At 41.7% G+C, this 24,552-nt stretch overlaps 1 protein-coding gene across 2 annotated transcripts in view; it reads left to right on the plus strand.

The window, feature by feature from the left end:
• GLB1 (galactosidase beta 1) overlaps window positions 1–24,552 on the plus strand; it is a 92,556-nt gene that overhangs the window by 42,704 nt on the left and 25,300 nt on the right. For both annotated transcript variants that reach the window (XM_081245809.1, XM_081245810.1), the window contains 4 exons: window positions 481–593; window positions 18,137–18,211; window positions 20,948–21,037; window positions 24,319–24,432. In XM_081245809.1, the coding sequence (XP_081101935.1) occupies window positions 481–593; window positions 18,137–18,211; window positions 20,948–21,037; window positions 24,319–24,432 (392 nt within the window). The remainder of the gene's footprint in view (window positions 1–480; window positions 594–18,136; window positions 18,212–20,947; window positions 21,038–24,318; window positions 24,433–24,552) is intronic.

A 24,552-nucleotide genomic window follows, 5' to 3' on the forward strand; every position in this document is an offset into this window, starting at 1 on the left:
TTTGGTCTGATAGCCCCTTAGTTGTTTGCAGCTGATCCTGGGCCCAGAAAACTGTGTGTCCACCATGGACCTTTTCTCAGCCACACATGAGGTCATGAACAAGATCACGGCTGCAGGGTTAACAGTCAGACATGTGGGTCATGCCATGAGCCTTGCCGTTGCTGGTTGTGAGATGTCCAGGGATTTTGGGGGGAGCTTCAGAGGCCCTGCTTGTCCAGTGACAGGGCTGTCTGCTGGGGTCGCTGAGAGAGTGGATGGGGAAAGTGCTCCGTAGACTCTAAGAGCTTGGCGAGGGCCACCTGCAGGAAGAAACTCGTTTCTCTAAACCTTGCCTCCTGAGGGCCACCTCTGTGTCACTTAACAGTTGGCTCTAATGTGTTCCTTATTTTCTCCCTCCACAATGCCGAGCCATGAATCCCAAAGAACTTGTCCCAGGGGAAGGCCTTCCTTAGTAGCTAGTGGCACGGTTTTGTCTTCCAGGGGCCAACACGCCCTACCAAGCACAGCCCACCAGCTACGACTATGATGCCCCCCTGAGCGAGGCCGGGGACCTCAGTGAGAAATATTTTGCTGTGCGGGATGTTATTCAGCAGGTGAGTGCTTTGTACGGGCTGCAGGGGCTGGTCTGGGCCAGAGCCTGCCCGGGACTCACAATGCCCTGTAGACAACTTCCTGGAGCCTTTGTGTTTAAAAGGACGGATGAAGAGAAGCATGAGCAAGACTTGGCCTTGAGTCTTGGTCCCACCCGATTAAGAGTGAGCCTGTCAGCAAGGTACTCCACAGTACGTTGTAAGGATTAAAAAGAACACAGGTAAGGCCTCCGGTACAGCCCTGACACATCTGTTGTCCAGTAAGCGGTGGCCGTTTATACTATTATTCATACTAAACAGAAGAAAATGTGTGTCCACATAAGTAGCTGAAGTATGCAGGAAAGAAAATCCATGGGCATTCTGAACACGGTACAAATGTGAGCTGTCAGCAATGCTTCATTTTTCTATTTGGGGCAAGTGATTGCTGTTTCCTCCTGGCCTGACACCTGAATGCTTAGTCCTGCTAACGTTGTGACCTTTGAGGCATCTAACGCACCCAGGTGGGGTTTCCTGTCTCTGTGTGGCTTTAAAAAAAAAACCCACAGTTTTTCTGCTCAGTCACCTGAGTTTTGAAGTTAAAAAACAAAGATTTTCTGCCTATATATGGTATGGACTTTTTTTTCTGTTAGTTTTAGGTATACTGTAGTCTTAGTTTAAGCCTAAGTGTTATTTATATTATGAAAATTTTTAAACATATTGAAAAATATGATCTATACTTAACTACTCTTAGAGTTTGTCCATTTGATCTACGTTTTCAGATGTGTGGTTAAAATGTTGCTCGTGTGATTTTTATTGTGGGTTTAATCTCTGTAGAATTTAGAGTGATGACTCCCAAGTCCTGTCTTGTACATTTGTTCTCTGTTTCAAAGCTCTCTATTCCTATCTTTATTATTTCCTTCCTTTATTTGAAGCTTAGCTTTTTAAACTGGGCTTTCTTCTTTTCTTTTCTAATATAAATACTCAAGTCTATACATTTCCTTCAAGTACTGCTATGGTGCCATCTCATAAGTTTTGATATGTAATATATTTATTATTGTTTGCTTTTAAACATGCCTATTTTGATTTCTCTTTGACCCTTCAAACGTTCAGAAGTGAGTTTTTAAATTATTAAACATAAGTATTTTTCTAATCTGTTGGTTTCTCACATATTTGCATTGTGGTTGGAGAATGTAGTGTGTATGATACCAATCCCTTGAAGTTTCTTGAACCTCTCGGTAGAGCCTGGCCTATACCAATATGAACAAGTATTCTGTGTATTCTCAAAAAGACTTCGTGTTTTATAATTGTTGGCTATAATCTGTATATGTGTTCATTAGATTAAGCTTATTAATGGTGCTGCTGATATCTTTGATATCCTTCCTAAATTTTTTGGTCAGCTTATTCTATTAGTTATTGAGAGAGTTGTGTTTATGTATTTCTTCTTGTAGTTCTGTCAGTTTTTGAGGCCATGTTATTAATATGTAGATTGAGAATTAAATCTTTTAGTATCATTATATGGAAGTCATCTATCTCTGATAATGCTTTTTGCCTTAAAGTCTGTTTTGTCTGATACTAATACTACCTGCATTCTTTTGGTTAGTATTTATCTGCTATATCTTTCATAATGCTTTAATTTCAACCTTTTTATATCCTTTTTTAAAAAAACACGTGTCCGGAAACAGAAACAGACTCAACAGACGTAGAGAACAGACTTATGGTTGCCAAGGGGGAGGGAGAGATAGATTGGGAGTTTGAGATTAGCAGATGCAAACTATTATATACAGAATGGATAAACAACAAGGTCCTGCTGTATAGCATGGGGAACTATATTCAATATCCTATGATAATCCATAATGGAAATGAATATAAAAAAGAATGTATATGTATAACTAAATCACTTTGCTGTACAGCAGAACTTAACACAACATTGTAAATCAACGTTACTTCAATTAAAAAAATAAAAATAAAAACGTGTCCCTTGTAAACAGGATATAGCTGGATTTTTAAAAAATCTAGTTTGAACATTTTTGTCTTTTAACTGGTGCACTTGTTCATTGTCATTCATTATAATTCTTGATACACATCAATTCATTTCAACCATCTTATAATAATCTATTTGTCCAGCTCTTCTGTTTTGTCTTCCCTTATTACTTTCTTCTAAACTGTTTATTTTTGTGTCCTTATTTCATCTCCCTCCCACCCTAGTTTGGATGTTATTTACTATATTTTTATTCTTTTTTTTAAAATAAATTGATTTAATTTATTTATTTTTGGCTGCGTTGGGTCTTTGTTGCTGTGTGCGGGCTTCTCACTGCGGTGGCTTCTGTTGTTGCAGAGCATGGGCTCTAGGCGCCCAGGCTTCAGGAGTTGTAGCTCGCGGGCTCTGGAGCACAGGCTCAGTAGTTGTGGCACATGGGCTTAGTTACTCCGCGGCAAGTGGGATCTTCCCGGACCAGGGCTCAAACCCGTGTCCCCTGCATTGGCAGGCAGATTCTTAACCACTGCGCCACCAGGGAAGCACTATATTTTTATTCTTCTAGTGGTTACCTATTGAAGTGTGAAATATGTACCCCCCCAAAATACAACTCAGTATAGAACAGCGTGAACCCCTGGAACCAACACACAGCCCCCCAGAAGCTCCCTTCATGCTCCTTCTGGTCATTGGCCTCCCATTGACCTCTATCACCATAGGTTAGCTGTGCTTGTTTTTGACTTTATATAGATGGGTTCATACAGTATGCACTCCTTTATGTCTGGCTTTCAAAAAACTTTAACATTCAGTTTTTACTTATAAGAATTTAAAATTAATCCATATCTTTACTTCCTTCCTACAACCAGAACTTTATCTCACATTAACTCCAATTACATCCTTCCTGACTTACACACTCTGAATGTCATGTATTTTAGTTGTGGGCTAGTTGTGGATGTGAATCTTCAAGGGAGATTTGTTTTCTCCCCTATTTATTGCTGTACAACAAATTAACTACAAATTCAGTAGCTTAAAACAACAAATGTGGGACTTCCCTGGTGGTGCAGTGGTTAAGGATCCGCCTGCCAGTGTAGGGGACATGGGTTCGAGCCCTGGTCTGAAAAGATCCCACATGCCGTGGAGCAGCTAAGCCCGTGTGCCACAACTACTGAAGCCCGTGCGCCTAGAGCCCATGCTCCGCAACAAGAGAAGCCACCGCAATGAGAAGCCCGCGCACTGCAACGAAGAGTAGCCCCCACTCACCGCAACTAGAGAAAGCCCGCGGCAGCAGCGAAGACCCAACGCAGCCAAAAATAAAAATTAAATTAATTAATTAATTAAAAAAAAACAAAAACAAATGTTATGACCTCACACAGTTTCTGAGGGTAAAGAATCTAGGGGTGGCTTAGCTGGATGTTCTAGCTCGTGAATTCTCCTGAGGTTGCACTGAAAGCTGTTGGCGAAGCAGCAGTCTCTGAAGACATACGTGGGGCTGAAGGGTTCATTTCTTTCTTTCTTTCTTTCTTTTTTTAAATATTTATTTATTTATTTGGTTGCACCAGGTCTTAGTTGCAGCACGTGGGCTCCTTAGTTGCAGCAGGCGGGCTCCCTAGTTGTGGCATGCATGTCGGATCTAGTTCCCTGACCAGGCCCTCTGGATTGGGAGCATGGAGTCTTACCCACTGTGCCACCAGGGAAGTCCCTGAAGGATTCATTTCTTTCTTTACTTTTCTCTTTTTTTTTTTAATCGAAGTATAGTTGATTTATAATGTTGTGTTAGTGTCTGTTGTACAGCAAAGTGATTCAGTTATACATGTATATATATTCATCTCTTAAATGACTAGACAGTTATCCCAGCCCTTTTTATTGACTTATCAATTATTTTGCCACTGGTTTGATGTGCCCATTTTGTCACCTACTTAATTTCCATAAGTATTTGGGTCTATTTTTGAACATTTTCTTTTATGTTATTGATTTTTTTTTTTTTTTTTTTTTTTTTTTGCGGTATGCGGGCCTCTCACTGTTGTGGCCTCTCCCGTTACGGAGCACAGGCTCCGGATGCGCAGGCTCAGCGGCCATGGCTCACGGGCCCAGCTGCTCCGCGGCATGTGGGATCTTCCCGGACCTGGGCACGAACCCATGTCCCCTGCATCGGCAGGTGGACTCTCAACCACTGCGCCACCAGGGAAGCCCAATGTTATTGATTTTTTTTTCTCTTTTATTAATGCCAAACTGTTTTAATTGTTACCTTTACAATGTTTTATTATCTGGTAGGATTAGTCTTCCATCTTTAGTCTTTCAGTATTTCTCCGGCTATTCCTGCAAGTTTACTTTTCTATGTAAACTTTCGTATTATTCTATCAACTTCAAAACAAAGTAAAAACTCGAGATACCTATTTTGTTTTAAGTTTATACATCAAATTAGGGGTGATATTTACAATGTTGAGTCTTAGCTAAGAAAATGCCTTTCTATCTATTCAAGTCTTCTCTGATGTCCTTCTTGTTCTAAAGTTTTCTTAAAATAGTCCCTGTCCATTTCTTAATATGTTTGTTCCCAAATATTCCATGTTTCTAAAACTAATATCATTATAAAAGGAGTCTTTTATTTCTTTATGAGAAATATTATTATATATATTTGTCTTTAAAATATAACCTACTTAAAAAATGTTAAATATATAAAATAATGTCACACACATCCATGTACCTGGTACCTAGATTTAACACAGGTTATTATGAAATCTTTGCTTCTGATTTTTTAAGAAAATACATCACAGATAAAGCTGGGTTTATTTCCTGTTTCTTCTCGTCCCTCCTCAGAGGGAGGAGGAGGAATAGTATTTATCCTTCACACACATTTTTGTGATTTTTTACCACAAATACATGCATCCACATACACTATATTTAATTTTTTTGTCTCTTTAAATGGTACGTGAATATTCCATTGTACTTCCCTTTTTAAATTACTGATTTCTTTGATTTTATTGTAGTGCCTGTGGACTTATTTCTTTTACAGTCTGTTGCCTCATCTCACAAACTACTTCAGGTTTGTTTATTTTTAAACAAATTTATTTAGATATAAATCACATACCATAGACTTCATCCATTTAAAATACACAATTCAGTGGGTTTTGTATGTTAATTTTTTTTAATTGTGATAAAATATATATAACATAAAATTTGCCATTTTAACCATTTTTTGTTTTTGTTTTTGTTTTTGTTTTTGTTTTTTTTGCGGTACGCAGGCCTCTCCCGTTGCGGAGCACAGGCTCCAGACGCACAGGCTCAGTGGCCATGGCTCACGGGCCCAGCCGCGCCGCGGCATGTGGGATCTTCCCGGACCGGGGCACAAACCCGTGTCCCCTGCATCGGCAGGCGGACTCTCAACCACTGCGCCACCAGGGAAGCCCCATTTTAACCATTTTTAAGTGTACAATTCAGTGGCATTAATTACATTCATAATGTTGTGTAACCATCGCCATTATCTATTTACAAAATCTTTTCATCCACCCAGACAGAAACGCTAACTATTATGCAATAACTCCCCATTTCCCCTTCCTTTCAGCCACCGGTAAGCACTAGTCTACTTTCTGCCTCTGTGAATTTGCATATTGTAGATGTTTCACAAAAGTGGAACCATACAATATTTTCCTTTTGTGTCTGACTTATTTCACTTAGCATAATGTTTTCAAGGTTCATGTTATAGCATGTTTCAGAAGTTCATTTCTTTTCATGGGTGAATAATACTGCATTGTATATATACAGGCAGCCCTCCATATCTGTGGGTCCCACATCTGCAGACTCAACCAACTACAGATTGAAAATATTAAAAAAAAAAAAAAATTACAGAAAGTTCCAAAAAGCAAAACTTGAGTCTGTTGCATGCAGGCAATTTTTCACATAACATTTACATTGTATTTACAACTATTTACATAGCATTTACACTGTATTAGGTATTATAAGTAATTTAGAGCTGATGTGAAATATATGAGAGAATGTGCACGGAACATATGCAGATGTACTCAAGTCCCTTGAGCTTCCTGGAATGTTGGTATCTGTGGGGGTCCTGAAATCAATACTCTGCAGATACAGAGGGATGACTTGTATACCACAGTTTGTTTATCTATTCAGCTCATTCATCTCTTGATGGACACTTGGGTTGTTTCCATCTTTTGGCTATTTTGAATGATACTACATTGAACATTGGGGCACAAGTATCTGTTCAAGTCCCTGCTTTTGATTCCTTTGGGTATATACCTCTCAGTGCTGTTGCTGGCAGGTTTATTTTTAGAATCATTTACCTTCTGAAATAATGAGTTTTTCTATGCTTAACATAGAAAAACAATCCAAGTCAAATTTAAAAGCAGATATTTACACGTGCTTTTCTTGCACAAAACATCATCTAATCTTTGGCCTCATCATAACCTCACGTCTTTATTCTCCCACATATTTAGCTACTTCTTTCTGCCCCTTCCCCCAACCCCTGCAACCCCTCACCTTTTCTTGATCTTCACTGGCTCTTAGGATTGATGGCTGTTAGGGTCTTTCACCATCACCCTCCATAGCCCTCTCTGCTGCTCTTCAAGGGCACCTGCTCCACAATCCACTGGCCTGGACCATTCTGCTGTCACACTCTGGCCCTGAAACCAGGCAGGAGGACTGTGAACTTCAGTGTGGACTGGCTGGAACAGGAATTTGTACTTCCAACCTCAACTGGACCTTTAATTACCTGCACTTCTCTATTTACGTGCTGGTCTCTTCTCCCCCTCTAGTGGGAACCAACACTGCCATGCTTTCTCCTTAAGGTATAGGTGATGCTATCTCCTCCTTCACCAAGAACATTAATGCTGCTGAATACATCAGGTGACACAGTCAGATATACATTTCAGAAAGGGTACTGAGTGAGGCACCAAAAGCGAATGTATATTTAAATGAGTAAAAAAAAAAATCATTACACACTTACCGTTACCAGGGGATAAGTGGGGGGAGAGATAAATTGGGAGATTGGGATTGACATATACCCACTACAGTATATGAAATAGATAACCAATAAGGACCTGCTGTATGGCACAGGGAACTCTACTCATTACTCTGTAATGGCCTATATGGGAAAAGAATCTAAAAAGAAAAAAGAGTAGATATATGTATATGTATAACTGATTCACTTTTCTGTACACCTGAAATTAACACAATATTAATCAACTATACCCCAATAAAAATTGTTTAAAAATCATTACAAATTAAAAAAATTTTTTAATTAAAATAATTGCAGGGCTTCCCTGGTGGCGCAGTGGTTGAGAGTCCACCTGCCGATGCAGGGGACACGGGTTCGTGCCCCGGTCCGGGAAGATCCCATATGCCGTGGAGCGGCTAGGCCCGTGAGCCATGGCCGCTGAGCCTGCGCATCCAGAGCCTGTGCTCCGCAACGGGAGAGGCCACAACAGTGAGAGGCCCGCATACCGCAAAAAAAAAAAAAAAAAAATTTGCAAACATCACAAAACTTAAAAACATATTTTGGCTTTATTAACTGAAACACCTCTGCCATCCTTCTTTCCTTATATTCTTTTGGCTGCATGCTGTTTTATTGTCTCTTCGGAAGACAACAATGTTTGTAATCTTCTTCTCTAGAGAGACTGGCAATCTTTCTCAAGTGTGACTGATTGAAATTTGTTTTTTAGTATTGATAGTTTAGAAAAACAGGAAAGCTTCACGTTTTGTTACTGATAGCATTATATGAATATTTAGGATTGTTATCTAAACTGGGGAGATCTCTCTCAAATTCTTTCATGCATGAGCTGTAATATTTGAAAGACATTTTTATAGACAGGTCCTGGCCCCATAACATTTTTTTTTAACATCTTTATTGGAGTGTAACTGCTTTACAATGGTGTGTTAGTTTCTGCTTTATAACAAAGTGAATCAGTTATACATATACATATATCCCCATATCTCTTCCCTCTTGCATCTCTCTCCCTCCCACCCTCCCTATCCCACCCCTCTAGGTGGTCACAAAGCACTGAGCTGATCACCCTGTGCTATGCGGCTGCTTCCCGCTAGCTATCTGTTTTACATTTGGTAGTGTATATGTGTCCATGCCACTCTCTCACTTTGTCCCATCTTACCCTTCCCCCTCCCTGTGTCCTCAAGTCCATTCTCTAGTAGGTCTGCGTCTTTATTCCCGTCTTGCCCCTAGGTTCTTCATGACCATTTTTTTTGTTTCTTTTTTAGATTCCATGTATATGTGTTAGCATACGGTATTTGTTTTTCTCTTTCTGACTTACTTCACTCTGTATGACAGACTCTAGGTCCATCCATCTCACTACAAATAACTCAATTTCGTTTCTTTTAATGGCTGAGTAATATTCCATTGTATATATGTGCCACATCTTCTTTATCCATTCATCTGCTGATGGACACTTATGTTGCTTCCATGTCCTGGCTATTGTAAATAGAGCTGCAATGAACATTGTGGTACATGACTCTTATTGAACTATGGTTTTCTCAGGGTATATGCCCAATAGTGGGATTGCTGGGTCATATGGTAACTCTGTTTTTAGTTTTTTAAGGAACCTCCATACTGTTCTCCATAGTGGCTGTATCAATTTACATTCCCACCAACAGTGCAAGAGGGTTCCCTTTTCTCCACACTCTTTCCAGCATTTATTGTTTGTAGATTTTTTGATGATCTGGCCCCATAACATTTTAAACCCTGTTTCCCCTCCACAACCCACATATTTCTGGAGCTGGATGCCTTAGAGCACAATCATATTGCGAATCAGCATAATCTGTTAGCAATAATTTACCTACTCATAGGAGTGACAGTGAACCTTGTAAATATATTCTACGCCCAAATTAAATAAATCCCCACCTCAACTCTCGTTTGGTTGAATCTCAAAGATACCTGTAGCCACTCTAAAGCCTCCTGGCCCAAGAGGATGTTTAACACAGGAAAGCTGGAACAGAAAGAGGCGAGGGTCTTAGCCTTTTGTGATTAAATTGCATTACTTCTGCAAATTTTACAAAAACCTATAACCATGAGAACGCACTGCTAGGACCCTCCCTTGGGGCACTTCTGGCTGCAGAAGATGAGTTCAGCAGCTGCTGCAGTAATGGCAGGGCCAACGGGGAGTGGAGAGGAAGCAGTTGATTTGAAAAATATTCAGGAGGTAAAACTGATGGAATTTGGCAACTGGCTGAATGCCGGTGTGAGGGAGAATGAGGAGTCATTGATTTGTCCAGGTTACAACCTTGGTTGGATAACTAGATTGGTATTGGGGTCAGCAGCTAACATAGAGGGTTGCAGAGAAGGCACAGGTGGGAAGGGAGAGGGAGAAGCAAGTTGAGCTCAGGATGCCTCTGAGGACATCCAGGTGGAGGTGTCTGTCTGGCAAGCACCTCACTTAAGAGTGAGAAGCTCCAAGAAGAATCCATTAGGCACAGATTCTGCAGTCATTGTGGAGGTGGAGGCTGAAGTCCAGGAGAGGTTGAGATTGAAGCTGAGTGAGAAGGGCAGCGGGCCAAGCAAAAGACAAACCCAGAGGATCCCAAGCATTTAACCAGTGGCCACAGTAAAATGAACCCATGAAGGAGACAGAGTCTTCAGAAATTAAGGTAATTCAGTAGCTTATGAGAGATTGCAGCTTAAGATGTGGTCATCTTTCCCCACTTCTCTTTTTTGATATTTCAGGTTTGGAAGAGAGAAATGAACGACTTTAAAAGTGAGCTCTTTCTTTTGAGCCTTTGTAGATGTTCACTTCGATGGTTTGTTAGATGGTATTCAAAGTATTTGTCTGCATCGAGGAAAAGAAATGGGATCATAAATACCCCCATATATAGCTCTTCCTGCCTCTTTCCTTCACCAAAGACTTAAAAAGTCGAATGGGTCTCTTCTTTAGCTCATCTCAAGAGTAAGCTGGATGGAGATGGACAGTTTGTTTCACTGACATGGACTCCTAGAGATGGGAATTTCCCAGCAGGCTGCACAAGCTTGTGCTCAGCGGTGAAGACTCCAGGCAGCCCTGGCACAGGACTCTTCAAGGCGTGACAAAGCTCGTGACATTTGCATTTTTAAATGTATTCTCTTTGGTGTGGGTAAAACTCAACCAGACGTGGTTAACACCTTGACCTCGAGGATGAAGCATAATACTATAGGGTAGCGCCCTCCTCCTTGGTAGCAATTCCTCAGAGGGGCAGTGGTGAGTTTATTTTTGTATGCTTTTGAATGAATTTCAGACCGATTTTTAAAAGAGTTTTGTTCCAGTTCTTCATAGGGACTCCATCAAAGGTGAGTCCAGCTGACTTTCTGAAGATGGGTCATTCTGCAGAAATTAAGTTGTAGTTGAGGACCTTGATGACTGGAGAGGATCTCGGAATTCCATGAGGATGGTAGTGAGGCTGGGCGGGGACTGGACGTGAGAGAATGGCCATCATGATTTTCAGTACTCCAGAAGCTTAATGAAGTTTGAAACTTGACCCAGGACCAGTCTATACTGGCTGATTGATTGTCCTTCTTGGCTTATGGCTGGAATGACATTAGCTCAGTGGGTAGACACAGCTGTCTCTTGATGATCCATGTTGCTGGTGGACACAGTGTTTATGTCTGATAATTAAGGAGTTCGATGTGAATATTACTTAATGAATGTTAGTCTTTTTTTTAATTTATTGAAGTATAGTTGGTTTACAACGTTGTGTTAATTTCTGCTACAGCAGAAGTGACTCAGTTATACATATATACATATATATATATTCTTTTTCATATTCTTTTCCATTACGGTTTATCACAAGATATTGAATATAGTTCCCTGTGCTATACAGTAGGACCTTGTTGTTTATCCTTCCTATATATAATAGTTTGCATCTGCTAATCCAAATAGATAGTCTTTTAAAGCATCACCTGTACTCTTGTGGCATTAGTCTATTCATTTCCTACAGACCTGGCTTTTCTAGTCTGTCTTCCAGAGTGGTTTCTCTGAAATGCTGATCTCGTCAGGATGCCTTCCATGACTCTGCCCCTGTTTTCATCAAGCCTCATCTTTCAATTCTCCCCTTTTTTTCTGTACCACTTTAAAAATATCGAAGCGTGGTTAATTTACAATGTTGTGTCAGGTTCGGGGTGTACAGCAAAGTGATTCAGTACTTTTTCATTCTTTTTCAGATTCTTTTCCATTATAGGTTATTACAAGATATTGAATATAGTTCCCTGTGCTATTCAATTCTCACTTTCTTGTATGTGAGTCTCTAGCCTTAAAATGAAGGTACATAAAATTCTAGAATTTTACAGGAGGTGCAGTTTACAACTGCTGGCCTCTGCACACACTGGTCCCTCTGCCCTGATCCATCTGGAAAATGAGGACACATCTCATTACCTTCTCTGGGGTTTGTCTTTGATTCGTCTCTCTGAAGATTTAGTCACACTTCGTTTTCTGTCACCACATTATACTGTGGAACTCTTGAAGACACAACTTCTCTTAGGTTGCTGATATAACTTGTTTATACGTTCTCACTCTGGACTAGGGGCTGTTATTATCCTTAGTCCCGAGCATAAGACCTGACACAAAGTACTTTCCTTTTTTTTGCCGTGGCTTGTGGGATCTTAGTTCCCCGACCAGGGACTGAACCCAGGCCCTGGCAGTAAAAGCGTGGAGTCCTAAACTCTGGCCAGGGAATTTCCCAAAGTACTTCCTAAGAGCTTGTTAGATAAATGAATGAAAACATTAGAGATCTTGGGAAAAGAAAAGTTGGTCACCATTGAATCTATTGGATTACACTGGGAAAAGAGCAGCTTCCCATGTTGAATTTGTCCATCTAAACAGGTAGGATAAGAAGCAGTATTTATGACTGCTCTTAAAACTATGATTAAAGGGCTTCCCTGGTGGCGCAGTGGTTGAGAGTCCGCCTGCCGATGCAGGGGACATGGGTTCGTGCCCTGGTCTGGGAGGATCCTACATGCCGCGGAGCGGCTGGGCCCGTGAGCCATGGCCGCTGGGCCTGTGCGTCCAGAGCCTGTGCTCCGCGGCGGGAGAGGCCACAGCAGTGAGAGGCCCGGGTACCGCAAAAAAAAAAAAAAAAAAAAAAAAAAACTATGATTAAAGTACAAATTACTATGGAGAAATAAAGGTTCAGAAGTATAATATTTTGGCATATTTGTCTATTTCTTTTCTGACATATTAATCAGTTGGACAGATTAGAATTTTGCTGTATGATAATCAATGAAAACTCACTATAATTATTTTTTTTAAAGACAGAAGATTGTGGCAAGTGGAATAGACACATGGAGGCTTAATAATGAGAATATAATGAGCTCATACCACTGATTAAAAATTCAAGACCCAATTAGATAATTGGGCAAAAGACATAAACAAGTATAGACATTTGGTGAAAGCTTTGGCATACACTATATTAAGAATCATATAAAATGCTTATATCATTTGACCTACTGACCCCTTACTTGGAACTTTATTTTTAAAAAATTCTGAACGTGGAAAATGCTATAGACATGAAGTTGTTCATTGCAATATTATTTATAATATCAAAAATTGGAAATAATTCAACTCCTAATATTGGAAGGTTATGGTTATGTAAACCATACATAACCATATGTAAATTCTGTCATATCCGTTTGACTGTAATATGCAAGTAAATAAAATTATTGTTACTATTTGGTCATGTCAAAAGTGCTTTTGGTAAGTGTCAGTAGCAAATTACAAAATTACCTCCTATCTTTATGTGTGCATAAGTGGGGAGGGGGTATAGGAGGAAAACTAGAAGAGAGAAGGTTTGGTGGGATTTTTTGGTTTTGGAATTATGGGGTAAGACACTTTCTACTCCATTATTGTTCAGCAAAAAAGGAGTCAAGATGGAGCTGTAGAAACAACACTAGACTTGGAGTCAAAGTCCCAGCTCCCTCCCTTGCCCTCTTTAAAATCTTGAGCAAGTTCCTCAGTCTCAGCTCTAAAAAGGAAATATAATAACGAGCTATGAAGGTCTTTGTGAGTAGTAAATAAGATGAGAGAACTGGCTGAATGTAGGTTGAATAAAGGTGTCTGTGCGGTGACTTTTTCTTCCAGTGTGGTAGAGGGATTGCAGTCCTGGCTATACTGGAATCCACCTTGACTTCAGGAGTTAGATCTGCCATGGTCACTACCATGTGCAGTGTATAGGGGACCTCAGAAAACGAATTGTACAGCTGTCAGGTCTCCTCTGTGGATTTGTGTTTCCTTATTTTACTGACCAGAATGGGGGTGGGGGGGAATGGGGTGGGTCAGCTTACAAAGAAGAAAGAATGTGGTCTAGACTTCAGGGAAAGCTGGGAAGAGAGATCTTACATCTTACTCTAAGATTAGCAGTAACTCTGGCCTCACATTCATGTTACTATGAGTCATGAAGATCATTTTTAATATGATCTTTAAAAAATTTTCACAGAAATATAGACTCATAGAATATTAGAAATACAAAGGGTTCCCAGTTCAAGATGGCTGTCTGTCTACATATTTGTCTCTTCTCCCTTCCAAAATGTTACTAAATGATAAAAAAGGATTTTTTTTTCTAATGAAGCCAGCAAGAGGGGAGCTGTCCATGCATGAGAGATTTCAACGGATTTCTGGGAAACAAAAATAGGTGGAGCAATGGTGACTGAAGAAGTAGGATGAGAACATCTAGGTTCCCAGTGATGATGGAAAGGGGGTTATAGGAACAGGGAACAGGGGGAGATCGGCCTTAAAGAACCCTGGAGAGCCAGGGCCCTGGAAATGCAGGCATGGAAATGAAAGGGTGGAAATGAAAAGGAAAGGAAAGGAAAAGGATGAAAATGAAAGCTGAAAATGGGAAGGTTGATGAAACTCTACATATTTCCTGTCATGTCCTTCACTTCTTCACCCCACTTTGAAATAGACTATCCATCAAGGAAGCATCTTTCTATCAGTTAGAAAATCAGGGCTTCCCTGGTAGCACAGTGGTTAAGAATCCGCCTGCCAATGCAGGAGACATGGGTTCGAGCCCTGGTCCGGGAAGATCCCACATGCCGCGGAGCAACTAAGCCCATGCGCCACTACTGAGCCTGCGCTCTAGAGCCCACGAGCCACAACTACTGAGCCCACATGCCACAACTACTGAAGCCCGTGTGCCTAGAGCCTGTGCTCTGCAACAAGAGAAGCCACCCCAATGAGAAGCCCGCGCACCGCAACGAAGAGTAGCCCCTGCTTGCCACAACTAGAGAAAGCCCGCACACAGCAACAAAGACCCAACACAGCCAAAAATAAATAAATAAATAAAATAAATTTATTTAAAAAAAAAAAAAGAATCAGAGGATTTTTTTTTGAAAAAAAAAAAAGAACAGCCCCAGAGCAAAGACCCCATATATTATGTCTGACTCCCTGCCAAGTCACCCTAAAACAAAGCTCCCAACTGCACAAGCCTGGCGCCTGTACACAGAGCAAGACTGGCAGAGAGAAGCTGAGTGTGCACATGCTAGCGCATTCATCTGCATTACCGTTAAATATGAATAGACAACTGAGGATGACGGCCAGATGTTTGAGCACATCCGTAAAACCTGCAAAGGGAAAGAGAAAGACCAAGATGAAATAAACAGAAAAATAACCCTAAAGGCAACAGAATTCAGGAGACAGGAGAGATCTTAAACAAAACAAAGCAAACTTTCTCAAATGTGTATCCTTTAGAGAGATTTGAGAAGATATTGCATCCATAAAATAAGAACAGGATACTTTGATAAAGGAGACCAAGAAAAAGTTATTGGAAATTAAAAATAATATCCTAGAAATTAGAACCAGAAGACAGAGATGGAAACAAGAGAGGATATATGAGACATACAGAGGAAGAATCTAGGATGTGCAGGTTACTTACAAGGAAGGGGAAAAAAAATGGAGAAAAAGAAAACATCAAAGAAACAGTACAGATTTTTTTTCCAAAACAGAAAAGGATATCTGAGTTGCCTAGCATAATGAATGTAAAAAACATATGTATCCAGACACATCCTTATAAAAATTTAGGACATCAAGGATAAACAGCCTACAAGCTTCTAGAGAGAAAAAGCTGGTCACCTTTTTCAGGAATGAGCCTGGCATGAACCACACCAGGTGATAGAGGACACAGAACAGTACCCTTGTCATTCTAAGGGAAAATGATTTTCAATATAGAATTCTATACTCATCCAAATTATTAACTAAATGTGACATATTCAGACATTGCAAAGATTCAGGAAGTTTACCTCCCATGTACCAGTCCTTAGGAAGTTACTTGAGATTTCTCTAGTGAAATGAGGAAGTCATGAGAGTCTAGAAACAGGAGGGAAAAGCCAGAAGAATAATGAAGGTAAATCCTGGACTCTCAGGGAATTTACTGGTGGTCCAGTGGTTAGGACTTGGCGCTTTCAATGCTGTGGGCCCAGGTTCAATCCCTGGTCAGGGAATCAAGATACCACAAGCCATGCAGTGGAGCAATAAATAAATAAATAAATAAATAAATAAATAAATAAAATATAAAAGTTTAAAAAAAATCCTTGACTCTCAAGCCTTGGAGCAGGAAGACTGAGGGTTCCAGTAGGAAGTTTTCTAGGGGTGGGGAAAGAGTGGTGGGAGAAGCTTGATACCATCTCTGAAAATTTGGAACAACCTAAAGAGGTGTTAACCTAACGGCAGACAGGAAAAAAGAAAGCAATTAGAAACCCCAGGGAAAAGAAGAGAAAAAAATCATCTACAAGGAGAGAGAACATACCATCCCAGTACATATCAGCCACTTAGCTGTGCAGAGAGCAATATTTATATAATTATAATAATGTGAGCATTGGTGACTTTTTTTTTTTTTTTTTTTTTTTTTGGCTGTGTTGGGTCTTCGTTGCTGCATGCAGGCTTTCTTTTTAGTTGCAGCGAGCAGGGGCTACTCTTTGTTGTGGTGCACAGGCCTCTCATTAAGGTGGCTTCTCTTGTTTCAGAGCACAGGCTCTAGGTGCAAGGGCTTCAGTAGTTGTGGCACATGGGCTCAGTAGTTGTGGCTCACGGGCTCTAGAGCACAAGCTCGGTAGTTGTGGCACACGGGCTTAGTTACTCCGCGGCATGTGGGATCTTCCTGGACCAGGGCTTGAGCCCGTGTCCCCTGCATTGGCAGGCGGATTCTTAACCACTGCACCACCAGGGAAGCCCTGATTTTTAATTTAGAGTCAATGTACACTTGAAGGGAGGACTTATGGCTATAGACTAGACTTTAACCGTGACAATGTAAAAAGTACAGTTGATGGTTTGGAGGTGGGAGTGGAGAGGAGAGCTCAGCAAAGCATGCAAATAGCCTTATCTTTAAATGTGTGGACACAAGGGATGTCTTAGTTGGTTAGAACTGAGATATAAAGGTATATGATATTATTTAAAGCTACAAACGTAACCAGTAGAGAAAGCGAAAATGACATAACCACATTGGTAAGAAAGGGAGATACCCAGAAGAGTACAGCTGAGCTAAATCCCATGTATTGAAGAAATCAATAATCATGCTTTAAATTGACTGAACAAGAAATAGCAGATGAGTATATTATTTAGAGACTAAAAGAAGCAAAAATTGGAAGAATTAAATGATTTTAAAATGGTTTCCTCTGAAGAACAGAACTAAGAGAATAGTGAGTCAGGAGACTATTGCTTTTTACTATAGCAGTGTTTTATTCTCTTCTTTTTTATTACTTTTAAAAAGGGAAGCAGAGAGAGCAAGAGAGAGGAAGGAAGGAAGGAAGGAAGGGAGAAAGGAAGCAAGGGAGAAAGGAGGAAAGAAAGAACTGTAAGGATCCTGACAGATCAGAATACAACCTACTTGGAGATTCCAGATGGACATAGACATTTTTAAGACCTGGGAATTACACCCATACCTTCTGATGTTAATATAAATTGTGTGTGTGACTCTGTGTGTGTACATATTTAATAAGGTTTTATTTTCTAAATTTTTTTATTTAAAAATAATTTCAAGCTTACAGAAAAGTTTCAAGACTATTACAAAGAACACTTGTACATTCCACACCCAGATTCACCCTGTCAACATTTCACTCTATTTGCGTCATCATTTGCCCCTCGTCAAGCCCGTGTGTTTCCTAAACCTCTGGAGGGTTGCAGACATCAGGACCCTTTACCCCTAAATACTTGAGTGTGTATTTTGTAAGAATAAGCAGGAATATGCTCTTATATAACCACAGCAAATTTAACATTGACACAAAATTTTAATCTACCAATGAGATTTAATCTGCAAATGCAATCTTTTCCTACTATAAACTCCCTCCCTTCAGAGTCCGTTTTACCATGTACCTTTTTCCTTTTCTCCTCCACTTCAGTCTTCTGCTGTCACCGTTATTCTCTCTACTTGTTTTTGCTTTCGGTTTGAAGTCTTTTGTTCTATAATTATTTGAATGATTCCTGGAGCTTAAAGAAAAGACATACAAAGATATATACTTAGATTCTGTTTTGGGGAGAGTTTTTGGTTCCTTTGCCTTTCCAAAAATCACTGGCACTGTTGTTTGACTCTTTGACCCTCCTTTTGAAACATGAATTGTATAGATATGTTTCTGAGAGTTTAACGGCTGTTTTTCTTTTCTCTCTTTTTCCACTCTGGTTTATAGTTTGAAAAAGTACCGGAAGGCCCTATCCCTCCATCCACACCGAAGTTTGCATATGGAAAAGTTGGTCTGAAAAAGGTAAGGAAAAAAAAATGACAGAAACATTGAGAGTGAGGAAGTGGAATTCAGCAGTCGTGAGTGAAAGTGGTATGCTGGGGAATCGGTTCGTTATTTTTCTGTGAACTTGTTTCCTGTGAGACTGATGGGGTGGATGATGTTTCTGGGAAAACGGAGACACGGGAGGTGAGAGACTCTGTGTGCATGTTGACAGGGTGAGCACGTGGGGCACGAGCGGGCATTCTTAGATCATTTTGGTGCCATTATCCATGTCAAAAGCAGCACTAGGAGCCCTTGTGGGAATAACGTGCACCTTATTGTTATGGCTGGTGGTGTTCTTTTCTATAATTCACCTTTCTCAAAGGGGGTTCTCAAAAGCCACAGGCGTTAACCCTCAATTATACACTCCCCTCCATCTCAAAATTATGTCCTCGTGGCTTGTGGCTTATATGGTAATTGGGACATCAGGGGGGAAAGCTAGAAGTGAATCATAAATATGAGTGAAGACCATTTTATTCTAGGGAAAGAGACAAAGAAGCGAGGTTTCATTTGATAGAAGTGACGTAAGCCCAAATCAATTTGTTTTGATCATCTGTGTCTTCAGGTTTTCCCCTCTGATAATCCCTAACTCCTACATGGGTTAACTCACAAGGAAAAAACAGTTACATATTTCTTACGAATCTTGATAATTCTAAAATAGCATCATAAGTTTTTATCTTTAAGCAAAATACCAAACATGATTGTATAATTTTTCCATTCGTGAAGCCCTTTGATGTATTATTGGTTGATTGAGCTCTTGTAACATTTTCCACCTAGTGTCGGACAGGTGTGTTATGATCTACAAAGAATGTGGTCTCTCTGCCTGATAGGAATCTTGCTTTAGATTAACCAAACTTTAATCACACTTGTAAAGGGAGTATCTTCTACTTGTTCATTGCTACTGCTACTTAAGGAAAGGGGTGGTTTGTGTCTTTTTAAAATTTTTTTTAATTTTTGGCTGTGCTGGGTCTTCATTGATGCGCGTGGGCTTTCTCTAGTTGTGGCAAGCAGGGGCTACTCTTCGTTGCGGAGCATGGCCTTCTCATTGTGGTGGCTTCTCTTGTTGCAGAGCACGGGCTCTAGGGTGCATGGGCTTCAGTAGTTGTGGTGCATGGGCTTAGTTGCTCCGCGGCATGGGGGATCTTCCCGACCTGTGTCCCCTGCACTGGCAGGCGATTCTTTTTTTTTTTTTTTTTTTGCGGTACGGGGCCTCTCACTGTTGTGCCCTCTCCCATTGCGGAGCACAGGCTCCGGATGTGCAGACTCAGTGGCCATGGCTCACGGGCCCAGCCGCTCCGCGGCATGTAGGATCTTCCCAGACCGGGGCATGAACCCATGTCCCCTGCATCGGCAGGCAGACTGTCAACCACTGCGCCACCAGGGAAGCCCCTGGCAGGCGATTCTTAACCACTGTTCCACCAGGGACATCCCGGTTTATGTCTTTATAGAGCTGTGAAAATTTTATTTTTATGCAACAGAAAATAACTGCAAATGTTTCAAACAACAACATTGCTAAAACATAGCTACCTTAGTACCAGAGCACATTTTGTTTACCAGGAAGGAAAATTGTGAGACCAGAAACTAAATATATACAATTGAAGATAGCAAATCGGCATATAACTAAATGAAGTTTAAGTAGAACATAGTTATATAGGATAAAAGCTTTCACCATGAGTTGAGTTCCTTTAGTTGCCCAAGTGGGAAAGCACCCACTCAGCTGAATTGGGACTGTACTTAAGACTCTTTTCGGGCTTCCCTGGTGGCGCAGTGGTTGCGAGTCCGCCTGCCGATTCAGGGGACACGGGTTCATGCCCCAGTCCGGGAAGATCCCACATGCCGCAGAGCGGCTGGGCCCGTGAGCCATGGCCGCTGAGCCTGCGCGTCCGGAGCCTGTGCTCCGCAACGTGAGAGGCCACAACAGTGAGAGGCCCGTGTACCGCAAAAAAAAAAAAAAAAAATTCCTGACCAGTATCGTATTAGGGAAAGCCCTGGGTTTGGAGCCAAACCTAACTGCAAATCCTGTCTGCGCCTTGATTCAAGTGAGCTGCTCTGAGCCCTGTTTCTTCTTTCCTAAAAAGGGACAGTAATGCCTGCCTTTCCCGGTGTTGTGAGGTTTCAGTGAGGTATGTGGGTAAAGTGATGTCTCCCCTGGAGTTTGGTGAGGCAGCCAGAGCTTATAGCCATTATCATTGTTGTTATTGCATCAGAATAAACACCGTGAGCTGCAGGCATACACAATCATAAGTATGAATTGAGTGTCTACCTTCTGCTGGCATTGGAGGTAAGCACAGTACAGACCCTGCCCTTAAGGAGCTGGCGGTCAGCAAGGACAGCAGTGGTATAAACAACTGGAAAGTGATACAGGCGTGGGAAATGTGCTGCAGACCAATTCAGAGGAGGGCACAGTCGGAGCTACTTCATTGGGAGTGGTGGGAAGGCTTTATGGAGCTTTGGTTTTCATGCATTTTAAGAGCCTTTCATATACAGGAGGTTGTGTTTGCAAATAGCTATGTTTGAAACTATTTTTAAGTTTATCATCTGTTAATTTTCATCCAGGGTTAAGGAATAGATGGAATTGATTGAAGGTGACTGGGGGACAGCACTAAGTAGAATTTGAACCATTTCAATTTATTTAGGGGTTGGTCAATGACGTTATTCTCTACTGTGATTACCAGGGAGGGGTGACAGTGAGTGAATGCTGCTTTTGTTTCTTTTCAGTTAAAGACAGTGGAGGAAGCTCTCGACATTCTGTGTCCCTCTGGACCCGTAAAAAGCATTTATCCCTTGACATTTATCCAGGTGAAACAGGTAGGCCTTCAAAGGTAATGCTTCACCTTTTTTCTACTTGCAAAAATGTGCTTTCTGCACTGCCTGTTCTGAACACAGAGACCAAAATGGTAAGTATATAAATCAGACCCCACATAAATTAACCATGAATCTCCACGCTCTCTTTAGTTCTAAGTACTACATGGTGAGCTGATCTTTCCTGTGTTTTCCCCCCATTTCTTATTATCAGATAGGTAGTAGCTCAACCTGCTTCAGCATAATTCTGTACAAGCTATAAAATGAGTATATTTAGGACATAATTAATCTTTCTTAAAAGGTATCAGAGGAAAACCACTATTTTATTACTCAAAAAAGACAATTATTTGTCCTTAGCTCAAAGGTAGAAGGACTGTGTTCTTAATAGATTACGTTATTAGAGATTCTTTTTCCTGCTTTTGAAGAGAACAAGAACAGTACATCTTGTGTGTGTGTGTGTGTGTGTGTGTGTGTGTTTAATCTCCAGGCCACAGCCCCATCTTTATTGTGAAAGTTTTCCCCAACTTTTTATTTTGGAAAACTTGCCAGAATAGTACAACAAACACCCGTAAAGCTTTCACCTAGATTCACCAAGTGTTAACAGTTACTTCACTTGCTTTATCTTTCTCTGTGTGTATACTCAGTCAACTGCTTTTTTTTTTCCAGCAGTTTGAGGTAGTTGTCAACATCATGACACTTCACCTTTAAATATTACAGCATATATTTTTAAGAAGGACATTTTCCTACACGACTGTAAATAATGATCACCCTTAAGAAATTTAGCATTGGGACTCCCCTGGTGGCACAGTGGTTAAGAATCCGCCTGCCAATGCAGGGGACACAGGTTCGAGCCCTGGTCCGGGAAGATCCCACATGCCGCGGAGCAACTAAGCCCCCGAGCCACAACTACTGAGCCCATGTGCCTAGAGCCTGTGCTCCGCAACGAGAAGCCACCGCAACGAGAAGTCTGCACACTGCAACAGAGAGTAGCCCCAGCTCACCACAGCTAGAGGAAGCCCGCACAACAACGAAGACCCAACGCAGCCAAAATTTAAAATATAAATAAATAGGGCTTCCCTGGTGGCGCAGTGGTTGACAGTCCGCCTGCCGATGCAGGGGACATGGGTTCGTGCCCCAGTCCGGGAAGATCCCACGTGCCTCGGAGCGGCTGGGCCCGTGAGCCATGGCCGCTGAGCCTGTGCGTCCGGAGGCTGTGCTCCGCGACGGGAGAGGCCACAACAGTGAGAGGCCCACATACAGCCAAAAATATAAATAAATAAATAAATAAATAAATAAATAAATAAATAAATTTATTTTTTTAAAAAGAAAGAGATTTAGCATTGATACAATCCTATTATCTAATACACATTCCAAAGTCAGGTAGCCCTGGTCATTCCTATAGTGTCCTTTATAGCTTAACTGTTTTTCAGTCCAGTTTCCAGTTCATGATCACACATTGTCTTCTTTCATCTGAAATGGTTCCTGAGTCTTTTTTTCTTTCTCTCATGACATGGACATGTCTGAAGAGGTCAGCCCAATTTTGTATACGGCCCCTCACTGGTTAGATTCAGTGAAACATTTTTGGCGCAAACGTGACAGCGGTGATGTGTTCTTCTCAGGGCACCATTTCAGGACGCCCATGAGGTCACTTTTTGCCTTTGGTTCAATGTTCAGTTTGATCACTTAGGATCTCAGCCCCCTTTTTGAAATGGAAAGTTATCTCGGCCCTCCTTTCTGACCTCCCAGGGAGATCACCTTCTAGAAGGAATAATAGCACATCTGATCTCACTTTAACATCTTCTGCCTCCAGTTACTATTGTTATACTTGTGACTTCACTCCAACAGCACTGCTTCGTGATAAATAAAAATGACTAATTAAGCTCCCCACCCCACACTTTTTTATTAGCATTGGGTAGGTTCTTTCTCTGGTTCTAACACACACTGACTGTACGTCCACGTCCTCCTCTACCTGTCTTCTCCACCTAGTAGGGTCTGAGCACATCAGACAAGACACGACACGGAGCAGTAGGGACCTGGGAAGTGAATCCCAAGCTCATGTGTTGACACCGGCAGCCCTCGTTCTTCCTCAGACCCCTTCTGCTCTCTCATCTTTGGCCAAGGCAGTACTCTCGGATCGGGTGGGGCTCCTGGGCCCTGGCTGTTTCAGATCTGAGACAAGCCCATAGAAGATTTATTTCCAGCAACCCCCTTGGCAGGCACAGCGGCAGGGAGTGGGGTGCAGCCCTGGTACCCCTGCAGCTGCCCCCCACCCCATCCCCAGAGGCCTCAGCTTTGCCTTCGCAGGGAAGATCTCAGCTTCTGCTCCCCTCCTGGAAACCCCTGGCTAAGTTTTCCTCGGCCTCTGAGCTAGGACTCACCACTTTGGTACTTTCAAAAGATAAAAACAAGAGAGAGATGAAGATTTGGGGTCTGGGAGGGAGGCATCCTTGCACTTGAAGGTTTGGCTGGCGACAGCAATAGCATTTCTTGAGTTCAGCACTTTCCTGCAACACAGGAACGTGTGTTAGCGTTTTCCTTCCACTCCTGCAAGGCACCTCTCCACTTACCTGGGGTGCACTTTCTTGCTTTTGGGACCTGAGGAGTAGGGAACTTTGTCTCTGTTCCCTGCTGGATTTCCATTTGGACTCTCTTGTATGACTCAGGATTTATCCACCTCCCCCAGCTAATGGCCACAGCAGGAAGCCACGAACCGAGGCTGATGGATCCCTTCCTTTCGGACCAGGGATCCCAGCTCTCAAAGTACTTTCTGACTTAGCGACAGGTTACACCCCCATCTCTGTTGGTTTCCCTCGTGCCTCCACTTTAAACAGTTTCTGATTGACTCTTGTTTTGTATGTTAGAGCGGATTTAGCCCAAGAATCTGGAGGATGTTTTACCGAGCATTCTGTTGCCATTTGCCTTTGGTTGTTGTTGTCTTTGGTTCTGGTTTTTGAGGTAACAGAAATAACTTTGGGATGTATATGATGGGACCCCCCGAGTGATTCTGGGCAAATGACTTAACACATTCCAGGGCCCAGTTCCCTCTTGTGGGAGGGGAGCTGACGTTTGACAAAACACTCTTCAGGCTTCCTTGCAGTTCGCTGCCGTGATAGTTTTATTCTATGACCTGAAGATTGAAGCCAGTTCCCTTCTCTCAGATGGAATTTTTGCCGAGGCTGGGAAAGCACTTCATTCCTCTGGTTTTAGAAATGTCACTTTCACACAGATCGAGGGTGACCAAGTTCTCCTAACGTGAATGTCTTTTTCTTGCATCCTTCTCTAACCAGTACTTTGGGTTTGTGCTGTACCGAACAACACTTCCTCAAGACTGCAGCGACCCAACACCCCTCTCTTCGCCCTTCAATGGCGTCCACGATCGGGCCTACGTCTCTGTGGATGGGGTAAGAATTCTCTCTGTACTTGTGGGTCTGCCTCCACGGGAGAGGGGGTTTGTGGGTTGCACTTGGTAACATGACAGTCAAGGCCGTTGCTGCCTTTCCATCCTCAGGCTCTACCCCTCC

This window comes from Mesoplodon bidens, assembly GCF_964165515.1.
Source record: "Mesoplodon bidens genome assembly, chromosome: 10".
In the NCBI taxonomy this organism is placed as follows: domain Eukaryota; kingdom Metazoa; phylum Chordata; class Mammalia; order Artiodactyla; family Ziphiidae; genus Mesoplodon; species Mesoplodon bidens.